The sequence below is a fragment of the Suncus etruscus genome, chromosome 1 (genome assembly GCF_024139225.1).
Source record: "Suncus etruscus isolate mSunEtr1 chromosome 1, mSunEtr1.pri.cur, whole genome shotgun sequence".
Lineage (NCBI taxonomy): Eukaryota > Metazoa > Chordata > Mammalia > Eulipotyphla > Soricidae > Suncus > Suncus etruscus.
The window spans coordinates 91,556,998-91,582,643 of record NC_064848.1 but is presented as its reverse complement, the minus strand read 5'-3'; the positions used below and the strand labels follow the sequence as shown (position 1 = coordinate 91,582,643).

At 34.1% G+C, this 25,646-nt stretch overlaps 1 protein-coding gene across 1 annotated transcript in view; it reads left to right on the top strand.

Moving 5' to 3' along the window:
- The first annotated feature begins 252 nt into the window (after positions 1 to 252).
- COL28A1 (collagen type XXVIII alpha 1 chain) overlaps positions 253 to 25,646 on the top strand; it is a 212,355-nt gene continuing 186,961 nt past the window's right edge. The window contains 9 exon segments of the mRNA XM_049768871.1: positions 253 to 376; positions 2,844 to 2,896; positions 2,898 to 3,401; positions 7,016 to 7,036; positions 8,248 to 8,304; positions 10,083 to 10,136; positions 13,914 to 13,955; positions 18,554 to 18,580; positions 25,021 to 25,065. Coding sequence (XP_049624828.1) covers positions 253 to 376; positions 2,844 to 2,896; positions 2,898 to 3,401; positions 7,016 to 7,036; positions 8,248 to 8,304; positions 10,083 to 10,136; positions 13,914 to 13,955; positions 18,554 to 18,580; positions 25,021 to 25,065 — 927 coding nt within the window.

Below are 25,646 nucleotides of genomic sequence, written 5' to 3'. Positions count from 1 at the left end.
ATGTAATGCTTTGAATATATAGAAATGCCCATTGATAAATTATTGGTTGTGGTACCATACTTTATTTAAATTATAAAAATGTCAATATAGATAATTTCCATAACTAAATAAAATTTTCTTCTGTCACATGTCACTTGAAAGTCTGCTACATGAAATTAAAACTAGCAAGTACTATATTTTATTTAAGTATTTATAACTGATTTTTCTATTATAGGTGCTACAAGGCAGATGAGTTTTTCAACATCTTTCATAATGTGGATGAGACATTTAATCTTCTATTTCCTGCTTTTGTCAACTTTTATGAGTCATATGACACATGGGCAAAGAAAGAAAGGATCTAAGTCTAATTTATATTCCAGAAAAAAAGATTTTCAGGGTTAAAAAAGTTTTTATTTTTGAATTTGATTATTTGTTTTAATTTTCTAAAGCATCATAAAATTTAAAATATCATTTAATATAAATAGTGTAACACACATATATGTGACATTCTACTTTTAAAGATAATATTATCATAATAATTTGCCTTATATACTTAATGTAGATACAGACAAAACAGTAGACTTTTTAGAGCAGCTAGATTTAGTAATTCATTTTATTTTCACAATATATTTGTAAATATGCATAATATAGACTCATTTTATGAAGAAATTGAGGCCCAGAGTCCTGAATCCTAGAACATAGATCAAAGCTGGGTTGCATGTCTTTCAAATGCATATGGGCTTGGAATGGCTCCTCCCAGTTCTGCTGCTATTTTTTATAATACATTAAAAAAATTAAAAAATTGATGAGCCAGAGTAACTGTACAGATATTTGCATTGCATGTGGCTAACCCCAGGTTTGATCATCTGCCCCCATATTGTATTCTAAGCACTGACAGGAATGATTCCTATGTATATAACCAAGAGACAACCCCCCCCCCACAAAATAAATAGATAATAAAGAAATTGAAGTTCAAGGTAGTTGAATAAATTCCATTGTCAATTAACAGAATATCCAGGGTAAGGATTCCTGGCAGCATGATGCTAGAGACCCCCAAGAGTAAGAACTCCCTACCCATTCACACAAGCAAACTTTTCCTCTTTGTTCCCAAATTTCATTTATCCCTTTATTCTTATTAAGTACTAGGCTTTTTTCCTTGATTACAAACTCAATAAACCACACAAACACTGGAAAATTATAGGAACTCATCAATACGGACTTGTACCCTGAAAATTGGGTGGATTTCTATTTACTTCTCTTTAGAATGCTATTTAACACTGTAACTGATATTTGGTGCATTTTTTAAACCATGAATTCCTTCTTTCCTCCTATTTTAAGCAATCTTTTCTTTGGGAAAATATATAGTATTTTATTTGTTATTTTTAATGTATGTGATTGTGGGGAAGAAGAAGTTAGGCCACACCTGGTGATATTTGGAGCTTTGTTCTTTCTGTATGCTCTGCAACCATTCCTGGCAATGCTCAGGGAACTATATGTGGTACTAGAGATTGATCCTGCATTGACTGTGTATAAGGCAAGCACCTTAACTCCTGTACCATCTCTCTGGCTATAGTATGTATGGTTTTACAGGAGGTAAAACTATTTTTACATTAGGAAATAAATTTTATTTTTTGAGGGGGAGGTGAGTTTAGGATCATATCTGATTGTACTACTAACTCTGAACTCAGGGATCATTCTGGCTGTACTTGGATGATCATTATGTAATTGTTGAGGTAGAACCCCAGTCGGTCATATGCAAGGCAAGTTCTCTACCCACTTTACTATTTATGCATTCTAATCAGAGACATTTTACCAAAGAAGACATACAGAGAACCAACTGGTACATGAGAATATGCTCAATGTCACTAAAGATCAAACCCAGAGCTTCACAAATGCAAGGGAAGGCCTCTACATCTAAGCCATATCTTCAGTACTCCCATCATTGTTGTTTAGGTTTTTATTTTTTTGCCTCATTCTAAGAAAACTTGAATTCTTAAATATATTTACTGCCTTAAATAATAATATATTTATTTAAGCACCATTAATACAAACATATTTGTAGTTGGATTTCAGTCATAATAGTACAGTCCCTTCACCAGTGTAACCTTCCCACTTCCAATGCCCCCCCCCCCACTTCCCTCTGCTGTTTTTGAGACAGCTTCTATTTCTTTCACTCTCTACCTTGTCCTGATAGTTGTTAGTGTAGTTATTTCTCTAGTGGATAGCTCTAGTAGTTATTTTTCTAATGGAAAATAATATGGATATTCCCTCAAACTATGATATAGCAATACCACTCCCTGGTATGAGTAGGAACACAAACAACACAGTAAAAAATGCCCTCCCAATGCCAATATTCATTGCAGCTCAATTTACAATAGCCAGAATATGTAAACAACCCAGATACCTGACAACAGATGAATGGCTAAAGAAATTGTGGTGCATCTACACAATGAAATACCATGCAGCTGTCAGGAAAATGAAGTCATGAAATTTTCTTATACATGGATGGACCTGGAAACTATTCTGCTGAGTGAAATGAGTCAGGAAGAGAGATAGACACATAGTACTCTCATTTATTGGTGGGATTTAAGAAAAATAAAAGACAATATGATACCAGAGACAATAGAGAACAGGTCTATGAGATGAAGCTTACCACAAAGAGTAGTGAATGCAGTTAGGTAAATACATTTTATTTTTAAGAACTTAAATCATATATTCAAAGGACCTCCCTTTCTCACTTCTTTTCATTCTCAAGAGCCCCCACCAAACAAATAACAGAGTTCACCAATTTTCTTATTTAAAGCTCTTTCATGTGTAGGGAAGAGTATTGTGTGATTGTGCCTAATGTATATTTTCTATTTTAGACTCTACTTGCTTCATAGATATTGTTTTCATTGTGGACAGCTCTGAAAGTTCTAAAACTGTTTTTTTTTGATAAACAGAAAGATTTTGTAATTAGCTTGAGTGAAGAGATTTTCCAATTGAGCCACTCTCACTTTCTGAACTATGATATCAAACTGGCAGCCCTTCAGTTTAGTAGTTCTGTCCAAATTGATGCACCTTTTTCTGCTTGGAAGGACCTCCAGACTTTTAAACAGAGAGTAAAGGCTATGAATTTCCTTGGGCAAGGCACTTTCTCTTATTATGCCATCACCAATGCCACCAAGCTACTTAAAAGAGAAGGGCGAAAAGATGGTGTGAAAGTGGCATTGCTTATGACAGATGGTAAAGACCATCCAAAGAATCCTGCTGTTGAGATGATTTCTGAAGATGCGAGAGCTGCAGGAATATTATTTATCACCATTGGACTTTCCACTGTGGTGGATGAAGCCAAACTATGTTTGATATCTGGGGAAACATCTGGTGAACCCATTCTACTTTTGAGTGATCCAATCCTTATCTATAAAATGCGAGATCATCTGGTAAGTATCTAATAAACTTGTGTATCATAATACTAATATTAATTCTAATACAAATACTGGTGTATCATAATACTAATAGTTTAGTTACACATTCTGCAAGGACAAATCCTGGGTCAAAACCAAATAAAAATGAAAAAAATTTCTTGGAATAGAAAAGAATATAAAATCTTCTGTGAGATTTAATGAGGTTTAATTTAATGAGATAAATTGGGACCGTATCAGGAATTGCATTTCTACCTTCTTTGCTCACTAAAGTGGATTATTTGGGAAAGATTTTTTTCCCAATCATATAATTCAGATTCTTCTTTATACATTCTGGATCATAAACACTGTTGACTAATATTCAATTTGTGGTCAGTTACACTTATAAGTTGATCTCTTTCATTCACATATGCATAATTATTTTTATGCGAAATATTTTGACTCTATAGTATTTCTCTATTATTCACTCAAGTCATAAATATTCATTTATTTCCTTATCTTCTTAGTGTTAATAAGACAACTTATTTATTTGTTTATTATTTTTGTATTTATTGAGTTTTGTGTCCTTAGACATCTTTTCCCAATTTTTTTTTGGAGAGTTGAGAGGTATACCATTGCTTAGGGCTTTATCCTGGCTCTGTGCCCATGAATTACTCCTGGCAGTACTCAGGGAACCATATGGTTTGCTGGAGATCAAACCCAGGTCAGCTTCATGCAAAGCAAGCACCCTCCCTACCTGCTGTACCATCTCTTGGCCCCACATACCCTCTCTACCCAACATTAATTTTTTAAATTGAGTTATTTTTGGCACAAGAAGCTGCTTTTTATTAAAATAATAATTATGTCTTGTGTATTCTTTACTTTATACATTGCTCTGAGCACTTGCTTATTTTACAACAATATTTACAACAATTTTATGATGCATTTATTATTTTTTACTATCACTGTTTAATAATTGAAAATTTAGTCTTACAGAGGCCACAGAGACTATCTTCTTTAATGCAGTAAATTAAGCAGGAAATAAAGTAATTATTGTCTAAAGTTACTATTGTTTTTAATATTTCTCCCTGGTGCATTGAGGTAGATGCAGAGAGGTTTTTATTTGTTTGTGTGTGTGTTTTTGGACCATACCCAGCAGTGTTTGGGCAGCCTCTTCCAAGGTAAGCACTCTCCCACTGAACTATCTCTGGTACTGAGTGTATCAAATTTTTTTTTTTGCTCAAACTACAGATGAAGGACTTACATCCCAGGGTGCTTGGAGTAAGTACTACTTCTGAACATTTCTTTTGATTATAAAAAAAAATGGGTGCCTGGTGATTTCCTTAACAATTTTGTGCCATTATTGTGTCCTTACCATGGGGCTGGAGTGATAGTGTTGTGGTTAGGTATATTATTTTGCACACAGCTGGCCTGGGTTTGAAACTAGGCACCTCAGAGGATTCCTGTTGAGTGCAGAGCAAGGAGTAAGCCCTGAGAATGGCCAGGTATGATTCAAAAATTAAAAGTTTGAACCATTAAATTTAAAAGAAGTTTAAAGCATTTTTACAGTTTATAGTTTTTTACAAGAAAAATCCTAAGGGCTGTATTAATGAGTTGCCTATTGCTGACAATAGAAGATAGAGGACAGACAGCTACTTGTTTAGCCAGATGTGCAGGATCTGGGGGCTCAAACTGCTTCAACTTCATCCTTGCAAATAAAACCCCACCCAACTGAGAAGACAATTCTTGGCAGTAGTCTCAAAACAGGACTGTTTCTGGGAAACCAGAAAATGGAAGCATCCCAATAACCCTACTTTTCCTTAGCATCCTGTCATTTTAATTTGTTTGTTCAGATGGAAGTTGTGCGAACAAGTCACTTCTTAGAAGGACTTTGCTGCCTTCCAAATACTCCCAGAATTCTAAAAGATTTTATGTTTTAATTTCCAGACTACCACTCTTTAGAAGGCAGAGCTTGATCATTGTAAAATTTCCTCATCTAATCTAATCCTATTACATTTCTAGTTTAATTTTTAGACGTTTTATTTGAAGTAATTATGTAGTTGACTTTCAAAGTAAGTTATATATAATTACACAATTTCTACTAAAAGTGATTAATTCTATAATTTTGATATATATGTATATATACACAGATATATATATATATGCTCATAAAATCAAGATAGAGAACATTTCTATAATATCCCTGTTTCCTCATGCTTGTTTGTAATGTATATTTATTTTCCTATGGACTGCTACAATGACTTGTCACTCTATTCATACTTTCTAGACTTTTACACAGATAGATCCATAGAGTGTGTGATTTTTTTTTGTCTGTTAATATTTGTATTCCCAGGTTTTGTACTTTGAATCATTTTTATATCAGATATATATTAGATATATATTAGAGCCCCTTGAAACATTTAGTTGTCTTTCATCAACGATTAATTTGTAAGGAAATACAGTGGAAATAAATGTGAAGTAATGTGGAGTCTTTCATAAAGTTACATTTCTGATGTAACTAACATTAGCTTCCTCACTATAGCTGTCATTTCTAATATCCTGGAATATAGCATTTTTCACTTCTGTCTTCAGTTTGTCATATGTAAAACACCTATAAAAGACTCATTTGATGGGACCAGAGAGATAACATGGAGGTAAGGCATTTTGCCTTGCATGCAGAAGAATGGTGGTTCGAATCCCGGCATCCCATAGGGTCCCCCGAGCCTGACAGGAGCAATTTCTGAGCCTAGAGCCAGGAGTAACCCCTGAGTGCTGCAGGGTGTAACCCAAAAACAAACAAACAAAAAAAAAAAACAAAAAAGACTCATTTGACATAAAATTTTATTTTAAGAAAACAGTAACACTGTAAACTAACTTTTTTCAGTATTTGACTTTAGACATGATCTTCAGTGTATTTGTAGGATAATTCCTCACTGAGCTTAAATAGGCTAGTTATACTAAATATTGGGACAAAAACCAGATAGTGAATTACTAGGAAATTACTTATTTACATATTATTATTTATTTGTTATTTGTTTAAATATTTTAACACTATTATGGCTAATTTATCTTGCTTGAGTAAGCAAGAAGTAGTCTGAGATTTTTCAGGTCACTCAGCTCACTTGAATATATGACCTTGGACAAAGTCTTTACTTGGTCTGAGTTTTGTTATGGTCAAATGATAGCTTCATACTAATTAGCTCCTAAAACTACTATTTCATAAAATTAAGGCACTAAATTTCTGTTTCAATGTCAAAAATTAATGCATATTTTCACAGTGATAGAAAACCAAAAGCAAGAATACACACTAAGTATTTTATGTCTTTGTAAGTAAAAGCAAGAAAGCAGCAAAGTTTATAGTCAAGATACAGCATTACAGAGATAATAAAGGGGGGGAGATTAAAAACCTCAGAGGAAACAGAAAATATTACTACAGAACATTTTTTATTATAAGAGTCCTCCCCTCTCCTATATAGCTTGGATTACTCTTAGGGTGGTTGGCTGGTAGGCTTGTTTGCTTTTACAAGGTTAAAATGTCTGAATTGCTTTTTTCTTGGAAATTGCATATCCCATGAGGAATAATTAAGACTAATAAGCTGGAAGCAGAATTGTGAATTGAATTAATGTTTCATTGTTTTTTTTTTTCTCCCTAGGATATCTTATTTGAAATGAAGGTAAGCACCACATGCTTTGATTACTATGAAGTACTCTAAAAGCTCACATTATCCAATCAGCATTATTATTCAAACTAGCAGATAAGGTATGACTAAATAAAAATGCTTAATTGTTTTATAAATGAACCAATTTATAGCAGGGCTCTCTATTTCTGATTTCTTTTCCCTTCACTCTATTCACTTGAGACTGGAAAAAGTGAAGAAATGGAGGATATATGTAATGTAACTTTAGAGAGCAATAAAAAAATTAAGGGATAACAAAGTGGCATTTGTATTCCTTTGATATGCTTCTTTTATTCTAAGCAAGTTTCTGACATCACCTATTCCAAGGGCAATTCACTTTGGGAAATGTGTCATATAGTAGCTAAGAAAGAGTTTAGAGATATGGGCGGAGACCTTCTAGAGGCATTCAACCTCAGTTTGAGAGAGGACATGAAAAAGGTAATTGAAACACCACAACAATACAGAAAGAAATATCAAATCCATTTTATTGCTTTTCTTTCCTTCAAACAAAACCACATAACTCAATTTATCTAGCTCCGCCTCTCAAATAGAGGGGGAAACAAGGGAGGGTACCAGGACCAAACAGATATATGACCACTAATAGTAAGCTAGACAAAGAGGGGTCCACCTACTCTAGCAGCCCAGGGGGTGATGGTGGGGTATATGGGTTGCAGAAAGGGAACTGGGATAGGGGGTGCACAAATTTGGTGATGGGTATTCCCCTGATTCAATGTTAATATGTACCTAAAATACTACTGTGAAAGATATGTAAGCCATGATGATCACAATAAAAATTAAAAAAAAAAGTTTAGAGATATGTCTTACTGCCTGTACTTACCCCTTCAACCAAATAGAGGTTTCACATGGAAGTTGGCTGATCAATATTGTTTGACTAATATTTAGCATAATCAAAGCCCATCAACTGCTAAGCCCTCTTACATAAAAGAGAAATAGCAGAAATGCCAAAAGTCTACTGAAAATACTAACTTCATTTTATGCAAATACTTTGATAGGATACATAATTTATTTAACCTCGAAAATCTTTTATAATATTTTATTATTTGGTTGTTTCTAGATCTGAAATAAACAGGATGAGCAAAAACCAAAATAAATGTGCTAGCTAAAAGTGTTCCATTTAGTAATGTACTGAATAATACTTAAGATACTATGTTTCACCATGTTAATGCTGTATTTCATTATTAATTCAGTGTGAACGCAAGAATTGTGAGTGTGAAAAGGGAGATCCAGGTGACCCAGGACTCCCCGTGAGTATATTTCTGCCATTAACTTTAAGGTTACATTGGTTTACAATGACATTATTCTGCACTCTTGGAAACTGGGTCAATTTTGTACTATTGGAAAGAAGTTGTATGCAAATAGCAGCAAAATGGAAGTCTTGTTTCTTTTATTCTACAGGGAAATGATCTGTTCTTAGAAATAAGCCTGGGGTTTTACTGAGCTGAGTTGAGGGTAGATTTGGTAAAATGATGAAGTTGAAACCCACAATGGATATTCAGTATCATTTCTTTTTTGTTTGTTTTTGTTTTTTGGACGCTCAGGGGTTACTCCTGACTCAATACTGAAGAGAGAGAGAGAGAGAGAGAGAGAGAGAGAGAGAGAGAGAGAGAGAGAGAGAGAGAGAGAGAGAGGAGAGAGAGAGGAGAGAGAGAGAGGAGAGAGAGAGAGGAGAGAGAGAGAGGAGAGAGAGGAGAGAGAGAGAGGAGAGAGAGGAGAGAGAGAGGAGAGAGAGAGAGGAGAGAGAGAGGAGAGAGAGAGGAGAGAGAGAGAAAGAGAGAGAATTCTGTGAAATGGAAGTAACCACTTGGCAACCAAAGGAAAGTTAGAGGCTGGCTAAATTAACATAGTTAAGTAGTTGGTAAGATCACCCCAAATGAAAAGTTTCTTCATATTTTGGACTAATATGATCTGGTAATAGTGCTGTTTATACTGGAAAAGTATTTGAAATGACATCATAATGACTGGAGAGAGTAAACATTTTTCTGACATGTATCATTTGACACATCCATGATGTATTGATTTACATGATGTCAAAACTTTAGAGGTCAGAAGCCCAGAGGATGGGATATTTTACCCCCAAAATCACGTGGAAATGATTTTTGAATAAATACTTGATTTTAAGGCTGGGAAGAGAATACACATTGTGAATTTCTTAGACAAGGAAATATTTTAAAAATATTTTATTTTTACCATTGTGATTTGCAAGGTCCTTCATAGTTTGGTTTCAGACATACAATAAATCAGGGCCAACCCCACCACTAGTGTCCACCTCCCTCCACCAATGTTCCCCAAGTGCAACCCATACCATTACCCACATAAGACTGCCAGTATAACAGGCCCATTTAAAGTTTAGATTGTTAAAGTTTGGGTTACTTGATTCCATTGTTGTTGCCTTTGGCTTGGGTATTTAGTTCTCTAATCCTTATTTAATACTACCAATGCACCTAAGACCACTTGGCCCCTGGCCCCCATCCTTTCATCTTTCTGTTTCTCCTCTTCCATTCAGTTTCTTTCCTTCTTCTTGATATACCCTGGGGCCAAGGGTGTTCAAGACAACTCCCTTTTAGACCATTGTGTTTCTTCATGCAGTTAATCTAAATACCATGTACAAGTGATAAAGTGATATTATTCTGTATTTCTCCTTCTTCTTCTGGTTTACTTCATTTAACATGATATCTTCCAGTTCCATCCATGTAGCTGCAAATTGCATGGTTGCATCATTCCTTACAACTATGTAGTATTCCAGACAATGGCACATTTTACCTAGATAATTAGTTTCAAACCTATACTTTTCAAGATATAAAAGTAACATATAATATATATTAATATATACATTTATATTAATATATGTATATATCAATGTATATATAATTAATATATATTAATAAATATCTACTACATATAATATATTAGTATATGTGTATATGTATACTATATATACTAACAATTATTATATATACGATTGTAAGGTGTAAGAACCTAACAGAATGCCTATTTGATACAATATTTTTCCTTTTGCATTCAGGGTACTCATGGAAACCCAGGGATCAAAGGTGACCGAGGACCTAAAGGAAGCCCGGTAAATGAATAAACAACTTTTATTTAAGCCAATGTATTTCTTTTTAGATTTATTAAAAAAACAAATATTAATTTCTAAAGATTATGCTTATTTTCTACATTTTTCTGATTCATTATAGCTTTTATTTACAAATTTTGAGTAGCAAATATATAATATGACCATTTTAATCAGTAAACTTACAAAACCTAGTAAACTTGAATAATCGAAACTTATACCTACTTATACCTATACAATGATCACCCTAATTAAGTAATACAATTAGTAAATGGTATCAGATTCAGAAACTACTGAAACCTGTTTAATATGAGATTGGTACCTACACCTTTATTTTTATGGATCTAACTTTGAATAAATACTGGTAACTTTTTGAGTGTCTATACTGATGGACACTTAAATAGTAGTAGAAAAATATTAAACTGTTTCTCATTCCTAGGACCCTTCCCTATTAATTTATCTGTATAACCTGTCTAAAAACTATATTAATATTTTTAATTTTCAATTAAAATAATTTGGGGGGGGTCACACCCAGCCTTGCTCAGGGATTACTCCTGGCTCTACACTCAGAAATCGCTCCTGGCAAGCTCGGGGGAACCATATGGGATGCCAGGATCCAAACCACTGTTCTTCTGCATGCAAGGCAAACACCCTACCTCCATACTATCTCTCCAGCCCCACAATTAAGATAGTTTTTAAAATATTGTTATTTCAAGTTCAAGAGCAATTAAAGAAATGAATCACAAATTAAACCTGAGAATATTTAATAATTAAAAACTTAGGCAGATTTTTATATGGTAAATAAACAATAACTAAAGTAGAAAGCCATAGGAAAAAGCTTTATCAAATACTAAGTTGCACTACTTTAATTCTATAATTGATTATAATTCTATAATTATAAATATAATTATTTAAATAAGAATATATTTATATTATATAAATATATAAACACCTATATATAAATTATATATAAATTTATATATAAATATATTATAGAAAATAATTATAATTCTATTATAATAAATATCAAATAATATGGTTTAGAAAACATTCAAACTATTAAATGATCAGAGATCCACAAATATCTTAGAGGAAATAAAATGAGGAAATAAATAAATTAGAATACATTTTAATAGATACAATATACATATTTTTTGGTTTTGGGGCCACACACCTGGTGATGTCAGGGATTACTCCTGGCTATGTGCTCAGAAATTGCTCCTGGCTTGGGGGAACCATATGGGATGCTGGAGGTGATAGAACCGAGGTTGGTCCCTAGGTCAGCTGCATGTAAGACAAGAGCACCTATCGCTGCAGCACCGCTCGGGCCCCCACATTTTACTAGATATTGACTTCGAGTAGAGACAAGTAAACTACTCTTTTATGCAAATTACTATTTTATTTTATAGCCTAGACTTTGTTAAATGGGGGAGAAATAGAGCTATTTTGTTGTTTGCAGATATATTTTTGTATACAAACTTAAAAAGATTTATTTTTTTACTCTAGTTTTAATTTCTGGTTTTTATTATTTTTTTAAAATATCTTTATTCAAGCCCATGATTACAAACATGTTTGTTGTGGTTTTCAGTCATAAAAGAGCACCTCCCCCTTTACAGTGCTACAATCCTGCCACCAATGCCCCCCAACTCCCTTTTCCCCCACCTCCTACCTGTATTGGAGACAGGTATTCTACTTCTCTCACTCTTACCATTGTCATGTGTAGTAGTTAGTGTAGTTATTCTCTTAATTGCACTCATGAAATGATATTAAAAACCATGATTCATGATACCAATTCAAATAGCAATATTTATGGAGCCAGAGTGATTGCACAGCAGTAGGGTGTTTATCTAGCAAGCTGCCCATGCGGGACCAATCCATGTTCGATACTTGGCATCCATGTACATGTGTAGAGTGATTAAAATAATGTGGAGTGTCTAAATTGATGAGGAGTGATTAAAATAACCAGGAATAATTAAAAAATAAAAACATAGCGATATTGTGAGATCTAATCGTTCTTCATTGTGCCAAGAAAACCTGAACATATATATATATATATATATATATATTAGAAAGCATATAGTCTTTAAAAACACCAGACATGAATTATTTTGTTTTACCTCATATTTCTGTATTTATCTATAAAATGAGAGAGGGAGAAAGAGAGAGGGAGAGAGAGAGACAGAGAGAGAGAGGAGAGAGAGAAGAGAAGAGAGAGAGAGAGAGAGAGATGAGAGAGAGGATGAGGATGAGGGAGGAGAGAGAGAGAAGAAAATTGAGACAGGGTTCAAGTGTTCTCAGGTGCATTCGTGGAGATAAAAAAGGACAGAACTAAATATCCAAGCCAAAGTCAGTAACAATGAAATCTAGAGACATAAACTTAAAATTTATACTTAAAATGGGTCTGTTATACTGGCAGGCTGGGGTGCAAAGGGTGGTGGTATGAGATGCAATATGGGAACATGGGGGGGGGGGGAGGGAAGAGTCAACTCTGGTACTGGTACTGGTCCTAATTCAATGTATGTCTGAAACCCATCTATGAACTTTGTAAATCACAATGATTTAAATAAATTAAAAAACACCAACTTTATATTTAGACTGTTTTAGAGACTTGTGAAAAATATCGTAGATACATGAAAGTTATGCACATTGCAATTTCTCTTCATTTTAATATTAATAAAGTTCCAGATATTTTTTTTGGTGTTGAAGTAAATATAATATCAAATGTAACATCTTGATTATTTTTAAGTGTCTGGTTCAGTGACATTAAATACTTTTCTAGTAGTTGTGTACTCATTCTTCTCCTCCATCATATAACTCCATTTTGTAATTTAGAAATTGTATACCTATAAAATGGAAACACAGCAGTCTTCCCCACTGTAACAACTATACTTTGTCTTAATGATTTTGACTGTCATAAATAACTTTGATCATGCAAAAGTAGCCATTGGTGATTTGAATCAAACTCCAACTATTATTCTTTTTGTTTGTTTTTGGGCACACCCAGCAATCTTCGGGTTTTACTCCTGGCTCCACAGTTAGGAATCACTCCTGGCAGTGCTCAGGGGACCATATGGGATGCCTGGGATTAAACTCTGGTGAGCCATGTGCAAGGCAAATATTCTACCCTCTATACTATCTATCTATCTGGACCTATACAAATGCATTTATGTAAAAATGCCTGCTAAGAAATGGTATGCAAAGCATTTTTGCGTGGTTTTAAATAGAGGCACAGACACATAAATATACACACTCAAACATACAACCAAAACTTTGCATTTGAGCATTCAACTTATATTTATTCTGAGTTGATGTCATCGTATCTTGTGCTTTTACTAAATTTCTATTATATATTTACTTTTACATTTTATTTATTTGGATTATAATTTTATTTTACACAACTATATTTTCTAAGTATTGCTGAAATCAAGCAGTCTCAAGACATTTTGAAAATCATTCCAAAGTCCATTGGATAAAAGCCAGAGTGGCTGGCTCCTTGTGAGTACAATGCTTTATTTGAGAACAGGGACTTGTTGTTAAATCAGGATGCAATAGTTGGCTTAAAATACCTGGAATCGTCACTCTAGACATCTGGATTTACTCCAAAGGGCAAATGCTATCCGAGTCACTATTTTCTTCACTAGATTTTATGGCAAAATGTCAATTAAAAATGCCAAAGATTTGACCCCATCAGTCAATTTCTTTATTTCGAACTTCTGAATAATGCATTTTATTAAGTCACTCTGCAGGGCTGTGAAATTTTGACTGAGTTTTTGTTTGTTACAGGGTGATGCTCAGAAAGGGGAGCCTGGAGAAAGAGGACCAGGGGTATGTACACACTGAAATGTTTTCCTAGAAAGTAATCCCTGGATGTTTAAATTCATTTTGATCCTTGCAATGTAAACCCAATGAGATTTATATCCATGTGTGCTCTTGATGGTTAATATAGTCAATTAGACAGATTAGTTAGGATCATGAAAGTGAAGTATGAGGAGGAAAAAAAATCTATATTTAACAGGAGTGATGATAAGATCAGGGTGGCCAACCACATGAAATTCCTTGAACCCGGGCTAGAGAAGAGTACAGAGAAAAAATGAAATTCCTTGAACCTGGGCTAGAAAAAAAGTACTTGCCTTACATAAAATAGACACTGATCCTCAGCACTGCATTGTCACCTGAGCATCATGCGTGACCCCTTAACACAGATCTGGGAGTAGCCCCCAATTCCCTATCACTCAAGATAATATCTATGAAAGACTAATATAAGGAAGATATTTTGTTTAACTTCTTATGTATTATAATTGAATAAAGACTAAGTTAAAATGTTGATAAAGTAAAATTACATAAATAATGCCTTTATAAAGCCAACTCTATGAAGGAAAGATTATATTTGTTGATTTACTATACCTGGACATTTTCAAATATTTTGGAGAAATAATTATTAGAAATTATTTTAAATATTTTTCCTGAAAGATTTCAGTTGTATAACTGTAACAAAGAAGTGTAAATAAGTAAAAAGAAGGCCAAGACATGGATCCAGAGATTTCAAAACTGTTCTCCTTGGATTTTTCTGAAAAATTTGTTAGAAAGTTTAATAATTTTGATGTAAATTTATTAAAACTTGCACTATTATTTTAGGAAACATTATTTAGATATAACCTACATATGAAACACAGAATTAAGTACAAATAAAATTAAGACAAAGAATTGATAACTGTAAATATTTATTAATTTAAAGAAAAGATTAGATGTTTAAAATAGCTATAATGTGAAGAAGAATGTTAAAATGTTGTAAAACTGCATGATCAAGTATTTTAGACATTTAGAGAGAATTAAGCATTATCAGAGTAACTTTAAGGGATGGACTCCAAGGAGAGTATATATAATTTTAGATGGAGATAGCAGGGAGGAGAAGGTATTCCAGATATAGTGAGTCTTATAAGCAGCAAGTGAGTGAAGACAATTTGCTGGAAAGGTGAGTATGATATCTTCAGAGAACTATTTTCAGGATAGTTTGAAGGTCAGAGACAAAGCAGCTCTAAATTTAGTGCTTTGTTCTTCAGTGCTCACTTCCTGAAATTATCAAGACACATGAACCAATCCTTAGAAGATTAATATGACACAGTTTTAACAAAGAATAAAATTGCAGAGATATTACCGGGGTTAAGGCTCTGGCCTTGCCCACAGCAAACTGTGGGCAATCTCTGGCACCTCCTAGAGCAGTGCTTCTCAATTATTTTGTCATGCCCCCCTAGGAAGAAGAAAACATTTTTCGCTTCCCCGCGCGACTGTAAATAGTATCTTTACTTAAAAAAAAAAAAGCTTTAACCTGCAAAACAAAATATATAAAAATAATTTGAGCTGATTTTTTAATCAGAGGCGATGTCTGGATTAATGGCTACAATGAGCACTTTTTGCAATGCATAGCTTTTCGAAGCGGGGTTTGAAGCAGGACACTTTCAGCTCCAGAGACATACAGAGACATAAACACGGGGCTTAGCTTGTTATGACAGTGTCTGCCGAGGTCAAATGAACCTCCCTTTACGGAGCCTCGCGTCCCCCTCCCCCAAGGGCGAGCCCTATTATTTGAGAACCACTTTCTAGAGTCTCTGGAGCATTGCCAGTTGAATCTATGAGAACAGAGATAGGAATAAGCTCCGAGCACAACTGGATATAATCTCCCCAAATGAAATGGAACAACAGGGCCCGGAGAGATAGCACAGCGGCGTTTGCCTTGCAAGCAACCGATCCAGGACCAAAGGTGGTTGGTTCGAATCCCGGTGTCCCATATGGTCCCCTGTGCCTGCCAGGACTATTTCTGAGCAGACAGCCAGGAGTAACCCCTGAGCACCGCCGGGTGTGGCCCAAAAACCAAAAAAACAAAACAAAACAAAAAAAAAAAGAAATGGAATAACAGTAACAACAACGAAGAGAAAATACAATGGAAATTAGAAGAAAAAAAATAAGAGCGCACAGGTGTGATGCTTATATCTACTTAAGGAAGTAAGAAATATTGACGGTTATTGCTCTGGCCAAAACCAAAGCTGTTACCAAGGGGGCCCTTGAAGTGTGCCAAGCAGAAATGCAAACCAACTTTTGTTAATTTAATTTTAGAAAAATGATACAGGGCCCGGAGAGATAGCACAGCTGCGTTTGCCTTGCAAGCAGCCGATCCAGGACCAAAGGTGGTTGGTTCGAATCCCGGTGTCCCATATGGTCCCCCGTGCCTGCCAGGAGCTATTTCTGAGCAGACAGCCAGGAGTAACCCCTGAGCACCACGGATGTGGCCCAAAAACCAAAAACCAAAAAAAAAAAAAAAAAAAGAAAAAAAAAAAGAAAAATGATACAAATATCTCAGTAATGATTTTTGTATTAAAATGATTTTTGTATTGATTCCATGTAAAAATAAGTCTTTTCAACCTTTTAAGATAAATATATTATTAGGGATTAAGGTACAGCTCATGCCTTATTTATGTAAAACTCTTGGTTCAATATTTGCCATCTAAAACAAATTAATTTTACCTGTTCTTTTTTGCTTTCTTAATGGATCATAACCTTTAAAATATAAAAGTGGATCAAATTAGTTCCTTGTATGTATTATGACTGGGATACAGTGTTGATAAGGAAGAGAACATTGTAAAAACTCTGAAAGAGAAGTGTAGAAATGATAAAATGTCCTTAGGTATGTAAGTAATATGTAATATTACATATTAATATTATTAATACATAATAATATTGATATCACATACATAAGTAATATGTATTGAGTAATATATACTGTGCTCTGGACAACTTCTAGGTTTGGGAGAAGCAGGAATGAATAAAATTTTTAATTTTTGTATCCTAGGTTATTCTAATTGGAGAGGCAATGATAGACAAATAAATGAGAGCTTCAGTCAGTGAGAAGTGTTATGAACATATAAAACAAGGCTATCAAGATGCTTTAGGCATAAAAAGCAGGATCAAAAACTTTGAGATGGGAACCAGTGTGGCAGACTCAAGAAATGGGAAAGACTTGTTGACTGATGTTGACTAATACCGAGGAATAATAGGCTGTAGAGCTTGGCAGGGACATATATTTTTTAGGTTAGAAGCATGGATTTCAAACCATGTACATAAACTATATGGATTTCAATATATTAACTAAAATATATTATATATAGTGGGAAGCTCTTAAATATTTTTTTGCAATGTTGGGTTATCTTGACACTGCAGTGCCAGGGACCATAATGGATAATTTGGAGAGGCTCCCTGTTTTGAACCTGGAGTCACATACGCAAGGCACGTACTGCCCACTGTACTAGTCTCTGACTGCAGATAATTTTTTTTGCACAAAACATGAAGTATTTTAATAGAAACTCCCAATTTAATGTCTATAACACGGCCATAAGGTTAAACCATTTAGGTAAATACATATTACTAAAATGGATCACATTATAGTGTAATGATCCTCACTTGTCTTATTTTTATTCTCTATTGCTAACAATTTCTCACTTGGAGTGAAGTGTTATTTCCTCCTTCAAGTTTTCCTTTTTACCTTTTGTAAAAATGCCATACACACAACAGGGTTTGCAATCTGACTCAGATGGAACTGCCATAACAGCTTAATTGTTCCATTAGTTTCTATAGTTCACTTAAAATATCTTACATTTCTATTTTCATACTTAATAAGTATAGTTTTATGTTTTATGAAATAGAAATAAAATTCTATTTGAATACTCTTTGTCCTTAAAGTTGATTATTTCCCAGTCCATTTAATACTGCGTATTGTTTTCATTAAGTAGTTTACAGACAGCCACACAATGGAGAAGGCTGTGCAGAGTTCTGAGAATTTAGAGGGAATGAGCTGAGGCACTGGTTCCTTATTTAGCTTAAGATAAAATATAGTAACTTAAAGGTCAATGTCTCACTAGGGTTAATAAAGGAACCATTCATTTTCTTGATGCCCTATATTCTAGAATGAGTTTGAAAGAAGGACCATAATGGATATAAATATTTACTTACATTTTAAAGGTTATTATTTTAGTTCATTTTAAAAATCATTTCACCCCTAAGTGTCCCTGTGAAATGTTCTCTCTGAAAATGTATAGTTTAAGGCAATCTAGAAGTTCTGGAAGAGCCATTAGGTGTTATCTCTTCAATGATGAATTTTAACATATACTTGCTCCTTTAGCTTTGTATGAAAGCATGAGAAGTTGGGTTTGAAAAAAACTGACTGTAATTGAGTTCAAAATATAATAAAGGAAAAATAAGTTATTTATTTTTCTTAAATAAGAGTAAACATAAAATTTCTTACATTTATGTAATCATATTTTCCAAGACTCGATTCGATATTTAAAATTATTTTTTATAAATGCAATACATCTCAATTGTTTTCCTACAATGACTTCTAATATATTTTGGTTTTGATTTTCTTTCTCAATTAGGGGAATCCTGGATTCAAGGGAGAAAAGGTAAGTTGGTAGTAACAAATAGACCCAAATTTGAAAGTATAAAACAAAAACAAAAGTATTTTATGTAATTAACACTATTATTTTTTATTTTATGATCAATTCCCCAATGTTAAACTTAATAGCTGTAAAATAAAATAGAAATATAAACCTAACATATGAAGGTCTATTTTAAGTGATGGAAAGTGACACATTTTTTTGAGATTAGAATCCAATGTTTTTCAGTTCTTTAATCATGATTCTAAAATTAGAAAAACTTCAGCTTAATAGCCAGATGGTACAGGTTTCCATACTCTAAGTTTCTGTATACAAACAGATGCAGTAATACTGCAATTAGACTGCTCTTTGGGGACTTAGAATCAATAGAAACTGATTCCGCTCACAGGGTAAAAATGGTTAACCATGCTTAAGCAGTTGAGAATTATTGACTCCTGTCAGCCAAGCATTTGAGTAGAGTTTGTAAGGGAATAAATTTAATAAACAAAAAGTGGTAGTAGTTCAGAGATTATTTAAAGATTATACATTTGAAAAATTGAACTGATTCAAAATAAATTAACAGGCTGTGATGGGGTTAGGGACCTTTGAGAATGTTCAATGTTATCAACAAATCTAAGCCCCAATTCTATTATTGCAATTTCTGCTCGAAATCACATCATATCCATAAATAGCTATTCCTTCATTCCATGGGCATATGGTACAGACATCAGATATAGGTATGTGGCCTATGCTTTACAGAGTTCTTTTCTGGGTCTCCTGTGGCCTCTCCAATCTGCTTGGAGAGAGGAGTGTGCAGGGTCAAAGACATATGTCATTTAGTAACAAGATGCAGAAGGCCCTGAAAAATGTCCCAACCCTTCTTCAAAGATGTACACAAAACTTTTTTATGTGAACCTTTTTTCTAGGTCTGTAGAGAAATCCAAAGATAGTTGTTTGGTAGGGCAGGATAAAGACGGAAAGGAGAATTGTTTGCACCACTTGAGATACCACTGCTTCTCTTGCTGAGAACAAGCTGAAGGTTAAAAGTGGAGTGGAAGTTAGGCTATAGACTGAGACAGAGGCCTGTACTCAAGTATGAATCTATGATAAATCCAAAATTCTTAATTTAAAATTTTATTTAAGTGCCTTTATTTTTGTCTAGAAAGGGAGCTAGAAATGTTAAGCTAAAAAAAGAGTATCCAAAGTGCCTAATTAATTCAACACTTAGCTATAAGAATGGGCAACTCAACTTCTTGGAGTATGTTTATCTTCATTTGTATAGAACTGGATTATTTGAGACCTCTAAAGCATAGAGTCAGGGGCTGAAGCGATGGTGCAGCAGTAGGGTGTTTGCCTTACATGCAGCTGACCTAGGACGGACCACGACTCCATCCCCCGGCGTCCCATATGGTCCCCCAAACCAGGAGCCATTTCTGAGCACGTAGCCAGGAGTAACCTCTGAGTGCCACTGAATGTGGCCCAAAAACAAAACAAACAAGCAACCAAAGAAATATAGGGTCAATAAAGAGTAACATAGAATAGTGAATATGACAATGCATTGTGAACTATTTATTTGTTTATAATATGTGGTATTACCATGAAGTGCAGTAAACAAAATAGTGTGGGTAGTCCTGCATACCCCTTACTTATTCAATGAACTAGTTATTGACATTGTACATTAATTCTGTGTACAAATGTGCATTTTTATATATGTAGGTATTATATAGAAAGTCATTTAGCTTTCAGGGAAATTATAGAGTCACTGGATGAGTCCATAAAAAATAAGCAATAGAGCAGACATTTCAAACAGAATTTTACCCAGATCAGCACCAGGAGAAATTAAAAGCTTGGAATAGAGCAAATATATCCATATATTTTAAGGTACACATTATCTAGAATTCCCTGATAATTTTGGCTATTTTGTAGAGGATTAAATGAACACAATAAAAAAAGAAAATAGTACTATTCAGAGGTCAATAATATGAGTACAATTTTTTTTATTGAATGACAATATACCCCCTCGAACAAAAGGTGTTTTCTATAGCTAACATATTTGGTCTGGACACATGGAATGTAGAATACTCGGCAAAAGAATTTTGAGGTGGATTTATGCTATTTCTCTGTTTCATATTTTGGTAGCTGACTCATTTTATTCTCATACCAGCATTACCTTAATTAATTGCTCTCTAATAGATTCTTCAAGAGTCATTTTCCATTTGCATTTAGAAATAAATGTTCAGCTTGTTCTAAGTGAAAGCTCAGCTTTTCCTGGGTCAATTGGATTCACAATATGATGCATCGTGAGAACAGATTGCTTTTGAAAAGAATCATAGCTAAATCTAAGAATTTACTACCCCCTCTCTTGCCTGCTTTTGAAGCCAGTAGCAAATAGCCTATGCAGGAAGTAGAAGTATCATTTTAATAGAAATTAGCTTGTCAACTATGGCAGTGTGCCTTGCTCAGTTTTGGTGGCTGATGAAGAACAAACATGGCCTTGAGTGTCCTATGAACTGGAACTCATGGTAACAGGCAAGAATTTAATCTCTGAGCTGAATTTTCCTTCTCCCTCTAAAGATATGTGTCTTATAAATCTGTGTGGAAATTATCACTAATATAAAAATTTACAAGTAAGTAGCACACATAAGTTGTAGATGCAGACTGTGATTTTCCTCCTTATAACAGTGTTACTCAAAGTATGGTTTGCAGGTTGGCTATGAATCTGTGAGCTATTTATTGCTATTATGTGAGAAAATCCTGAAGTCTACATCAGTATATAACCTATAAAAATTGTTTAGTTCAGTTGTCATTTATTTTTCATAGCAAGTGAATGAAAGAGTATTGATCTATATTCTGTACAAACTCTATCACTGTGTTGTAACAGACAATGTGGCACATGTAACTACATAGATAATAAAACAGCAGCAATGCAGAAACTAGAAATGGGGACAGTGATCTAGTGCTAGGTGTATGAGTGTGTACACAAATTATTAAACCTCTCCATTTATTTTTCTCTATCTTAACAAGAACAGCTACTATAAGTTTCATACATATGTATATATACTTTTTAGACTTTATGCATATATATCAATCCAAACATTACCAATATATAAAAGCACCTTGAAAAGTCTAACTTTGGTAATTTTTCTAATTGACAGTGCTACTTAAAAGTCTTACAAGTATGATTAGCAGTCAAAGGTCTTATTTTCTAAGCAGTTTGCTGAACTACTTTGAATCATTTCAATATGTAAACTTGTGCTCATAATATCTACCTTGGGACAGGAGAAATAGCATTGATGTTAAGATATATGCCCGAGGGCCCGGAGAGATAGCACAGCGGTGTTTGCCTTGCAAGCAGCCGATCCAGAATCAAAGGTGGTTGGTTCGAATCCTGGTGTCCCATATGGTCCCCCGTGCCTGCCAGGAGCTATTTCTGAGCAGACAGCCAGGAGTAACCCTTGAGTACCGCCAGGTGTGGCCCAAAAACCAAAAAGAAAAAAAAAAAGATATATGCCCGAGCTTATGGTCAGCCTTCATTTGATCCCTGGCACTGCATATGGACCCCCAAACAAGGCCAGGAGTGACCCTCCAAGCACAGAACTAAGAGTAAGCTCTGAGCACTGCCATGTGTGGCCCCAAAACAAAACAAAACAAAACAACATATACACACACACACACACACACACACACACACACACACACACATATATATATATATATATATATATATCTCAAATAGATGCAGTCAAGCAAATTGATCCAGTGTTATAAAGTATCAACAATAAATTATATAGCAAAATTTATATGTGATATTTTTCTTTATTAATATTCCAGGAAACATTGGGCCCAGGAGTATGATGAAAATACACAGGATACTTATTCTGTCTTTTATTTTCTACCTGAGGCCTTTTAAATTCATCATTGCTCCTTTTGCCATCTAATAAGGGCAAATCACAAGACCTTTCTCACAAAGTTCCATAAATAAGCAATGTTAACTTATCAAAGTTGATAAACCAGTACAAGTATAGTACTGTGAAATAAGAGATTCATTCTGAGTAGATCTGATTTCAGACATTGGCTTTTTCTTTTTTTTAAAAAAATCTTTATTTAAACACCGTGATTACGAATATGATTGTAGTTGGGTTTCAGTCATAAAAAGAACACTTTCCTTCACCAGTGCAACATTCCCATCACCAATGCCCCCGTCTCCCTCTCCCCCACCTGTATTCAAGACAGGTTTTCTACTTTCCTTACTCATTGACATTGTTATGATAGTTCTCAGTGTAGTTATTACTCTAACAGCACTCACCACTCTTTGTGGTGAGCTTCATATCGTAAGCTGGTCCTTCCGGCGCTCATCTGGAAATTATTTTTAATAATGCCTTTTATTTTTCTTTAAACCCATAGATGAGTGAGGCTATTCTGTGTGTCTCGCTCTCTATCTGACGTATTTCACTCAGCATTATAGATTCCATGTATATCCATATACAGAAAACTTTCATGACTTATCTCTACTGATGACTACATAATATTCTATTATGTATATGTACCACAGTTTCTTTAGCCATTCATCTGTTGAAGGGCATCTTTGTTGTTTTCAAATTCGGACTATTGTAAATAATACTGCAATGAATATAAGTGTGAGGAAAGGATTTTTGTATTGCGTTTTTGTGTGCCTAGGGCATATCCCTAGGAGTGGTATAGCTGGATCATATGGAAGCTCAATTTTCAGTCTTTTGAGGACTTTCCATATTGTTTTTCCATAAGGCTAAACTAGATGGCATTCCCATCAGCAGTGAATGAGAGTTCCTTTCTCTCTACATCCCCTCCAGCACAGATTGTTTTTGTTCTTTATGATATGTGCTAGTCTCTGTGGTGTGAGATGGTACCTCATTGTAGTTTTGATTTGCATTTCCCTGATGATTAGTGATGTGGAAATATTTTCATGTACCTTTTGGCCAGCTGTATTTCTTCTTTGAGAAATTATCTGTTCATTTCTTCTCCTCATTTTTTGATGGGGTTAGATGCTTTTCTTGTAAAGTTCTGTCAGTACCTTCTTTATCTTCAATATTAGACCCTTATCAAATGGATACAGGGTGAATAGCTTCTCCCATTCTGTATCCTAGGCTTTTGTATCCTAGGCATTATTTCCTTTGAGGTGCAGAAGCTTCTCAGCTTAATATAATCCCATTTGTTTATTTCTGCTTTCACTTGTTTGGAGACTGCTGTTTCCTCCTTGAAGATGCCTTTATTCTCAATGTCTTGGAATATTTTACCAACGTGTTGTTCTATATATCTTATGGTTTCTGGTCTGATATCAAGGTCTTTAATCCATTTGCATTTAACCTTGAGCAGGGTGTTAGATGGAGATCTGAGTTTGTTTTTTTACAATTGGCTGACTAATCGTCCCAAGACCACTTGTTGAGGAGGCTTTCCTTGCTCCATTTTGCATAAATGCCCCTTTGTCAAAGTTTAATTGATTGTATGTCTGGGGGACATTCTCTGAATACTCTAGTCTATTCCACTAATCTGAGGATCTATCTTTATCCCAATACCATGCTGTTTTAATGACTATAGCTTTGTAATACAGTTTTAAGTTTGGGAAAGTAATGTCTTCTGTATTCCTTTTTCAAGGTATGCTCTAGCTATTTGCAGGTGTTTACTTGTTCCAGATGAATTTCAGGAGTGTTTGATCCATTTCTTTAAAGAATGTAATGGATATCTTTAGATGAATTGCATTGAAACTGAACAATGCTTTGGGGGAGTATTGCCATTTTAATGATTTTAATCCTCTCAATCCATAAGCTGGGTATGTGTCTCCATTTTTGTGTGTCCTCTTTTATTTCTTTAAGCAGGGTTTTGTATAGGTCCTTCACATCTTTAGTGAAGGACATACATACCTATTACATACACTAATGTGAATGGAATTTCTTTATGTCCATTTTTTCTCTATCATTATTGATGTATAAGAAGACTATTGATTTTTGCGTGTTAATTTTGTAGCCTGCCACTTTGCTATATGAATCTATTGTTTCTAGAAGCTTTTTGATTTTTCTACTTTTAGATGTGTGTTGGTTGAGGGAAACTATCTTGTTGAGATTAGATTTTCTTTATAAAATAAGAATTGTAAAAATTATCTCTTTAGGTTATAATATTGAATAAATCAAATGACATAGGCACAGGAAATGCTATAGATGGTAGATTCTCAGTAACCTTGGATTCTTTTCCTTTTTATACATAAATCTATAGAAAATGTTAACATTATGTTATGTCACTTATTGCTAATTAGATTTTGATCAAATTAAGTATAACTCATAGTTAACAACATTCAGAGTTTATGCCCATGCAGCAAAAAAATTAATAATGGAGTTGTATATAACTCATCTGAATGTTCATGTAAAGAATTCTGGTTATCTTAAAATAAAATAAAAATTCTGTATATCTACAAATGTTCTCAATTTATTTTTCAGGGTGGACGTGGTGAATGTGGCAAACCAGGAATAAAAGGTGACAAAGTAAGGAACATATTTTTTAAATACTAACAGCTGTGTTTCCTTTGTGGCTGAGTTTCCTTAAGAGAAAATTCCTGGGATGCATTAGGTTAATTTCACTGCTAAAACTGAAGACCACTAGCTCAATTTTCACATCTGTAAACTATGAAACAGAAAACAAAGCCATACTTAACTTTAGTTAATAGAGCTCTCAAATACCTTCTTATGGACCATTAAGACTTTGTTTTGTGACACCCTAACCTTTGAGGTCATGTCTACTGAATGTTATGGTGGAAAGAATAATTCAAGCAGCAACATCAATTTAAACTCCATGGGTTCAAAGTTGAGTTGCTTTCCAGATGTAAATTCCAGAACAGGCAATTTCCAAAGTAGAGTGAGAAATACAATGAAAGAACAAAATATCTAAAATAATTAAATAATAATAAAAATTTGAGAAAACTAGGTATATATAGACTTGAAAATTCAATATGTCACAGACAAATGACTAATATTTTAATTAAAATATAAATGTAAGGACAGAGATATAGCGCATAATTTTGTTAAGGTATATATATTGTTTGTTCTCAATGTCAGTGTGATCCATG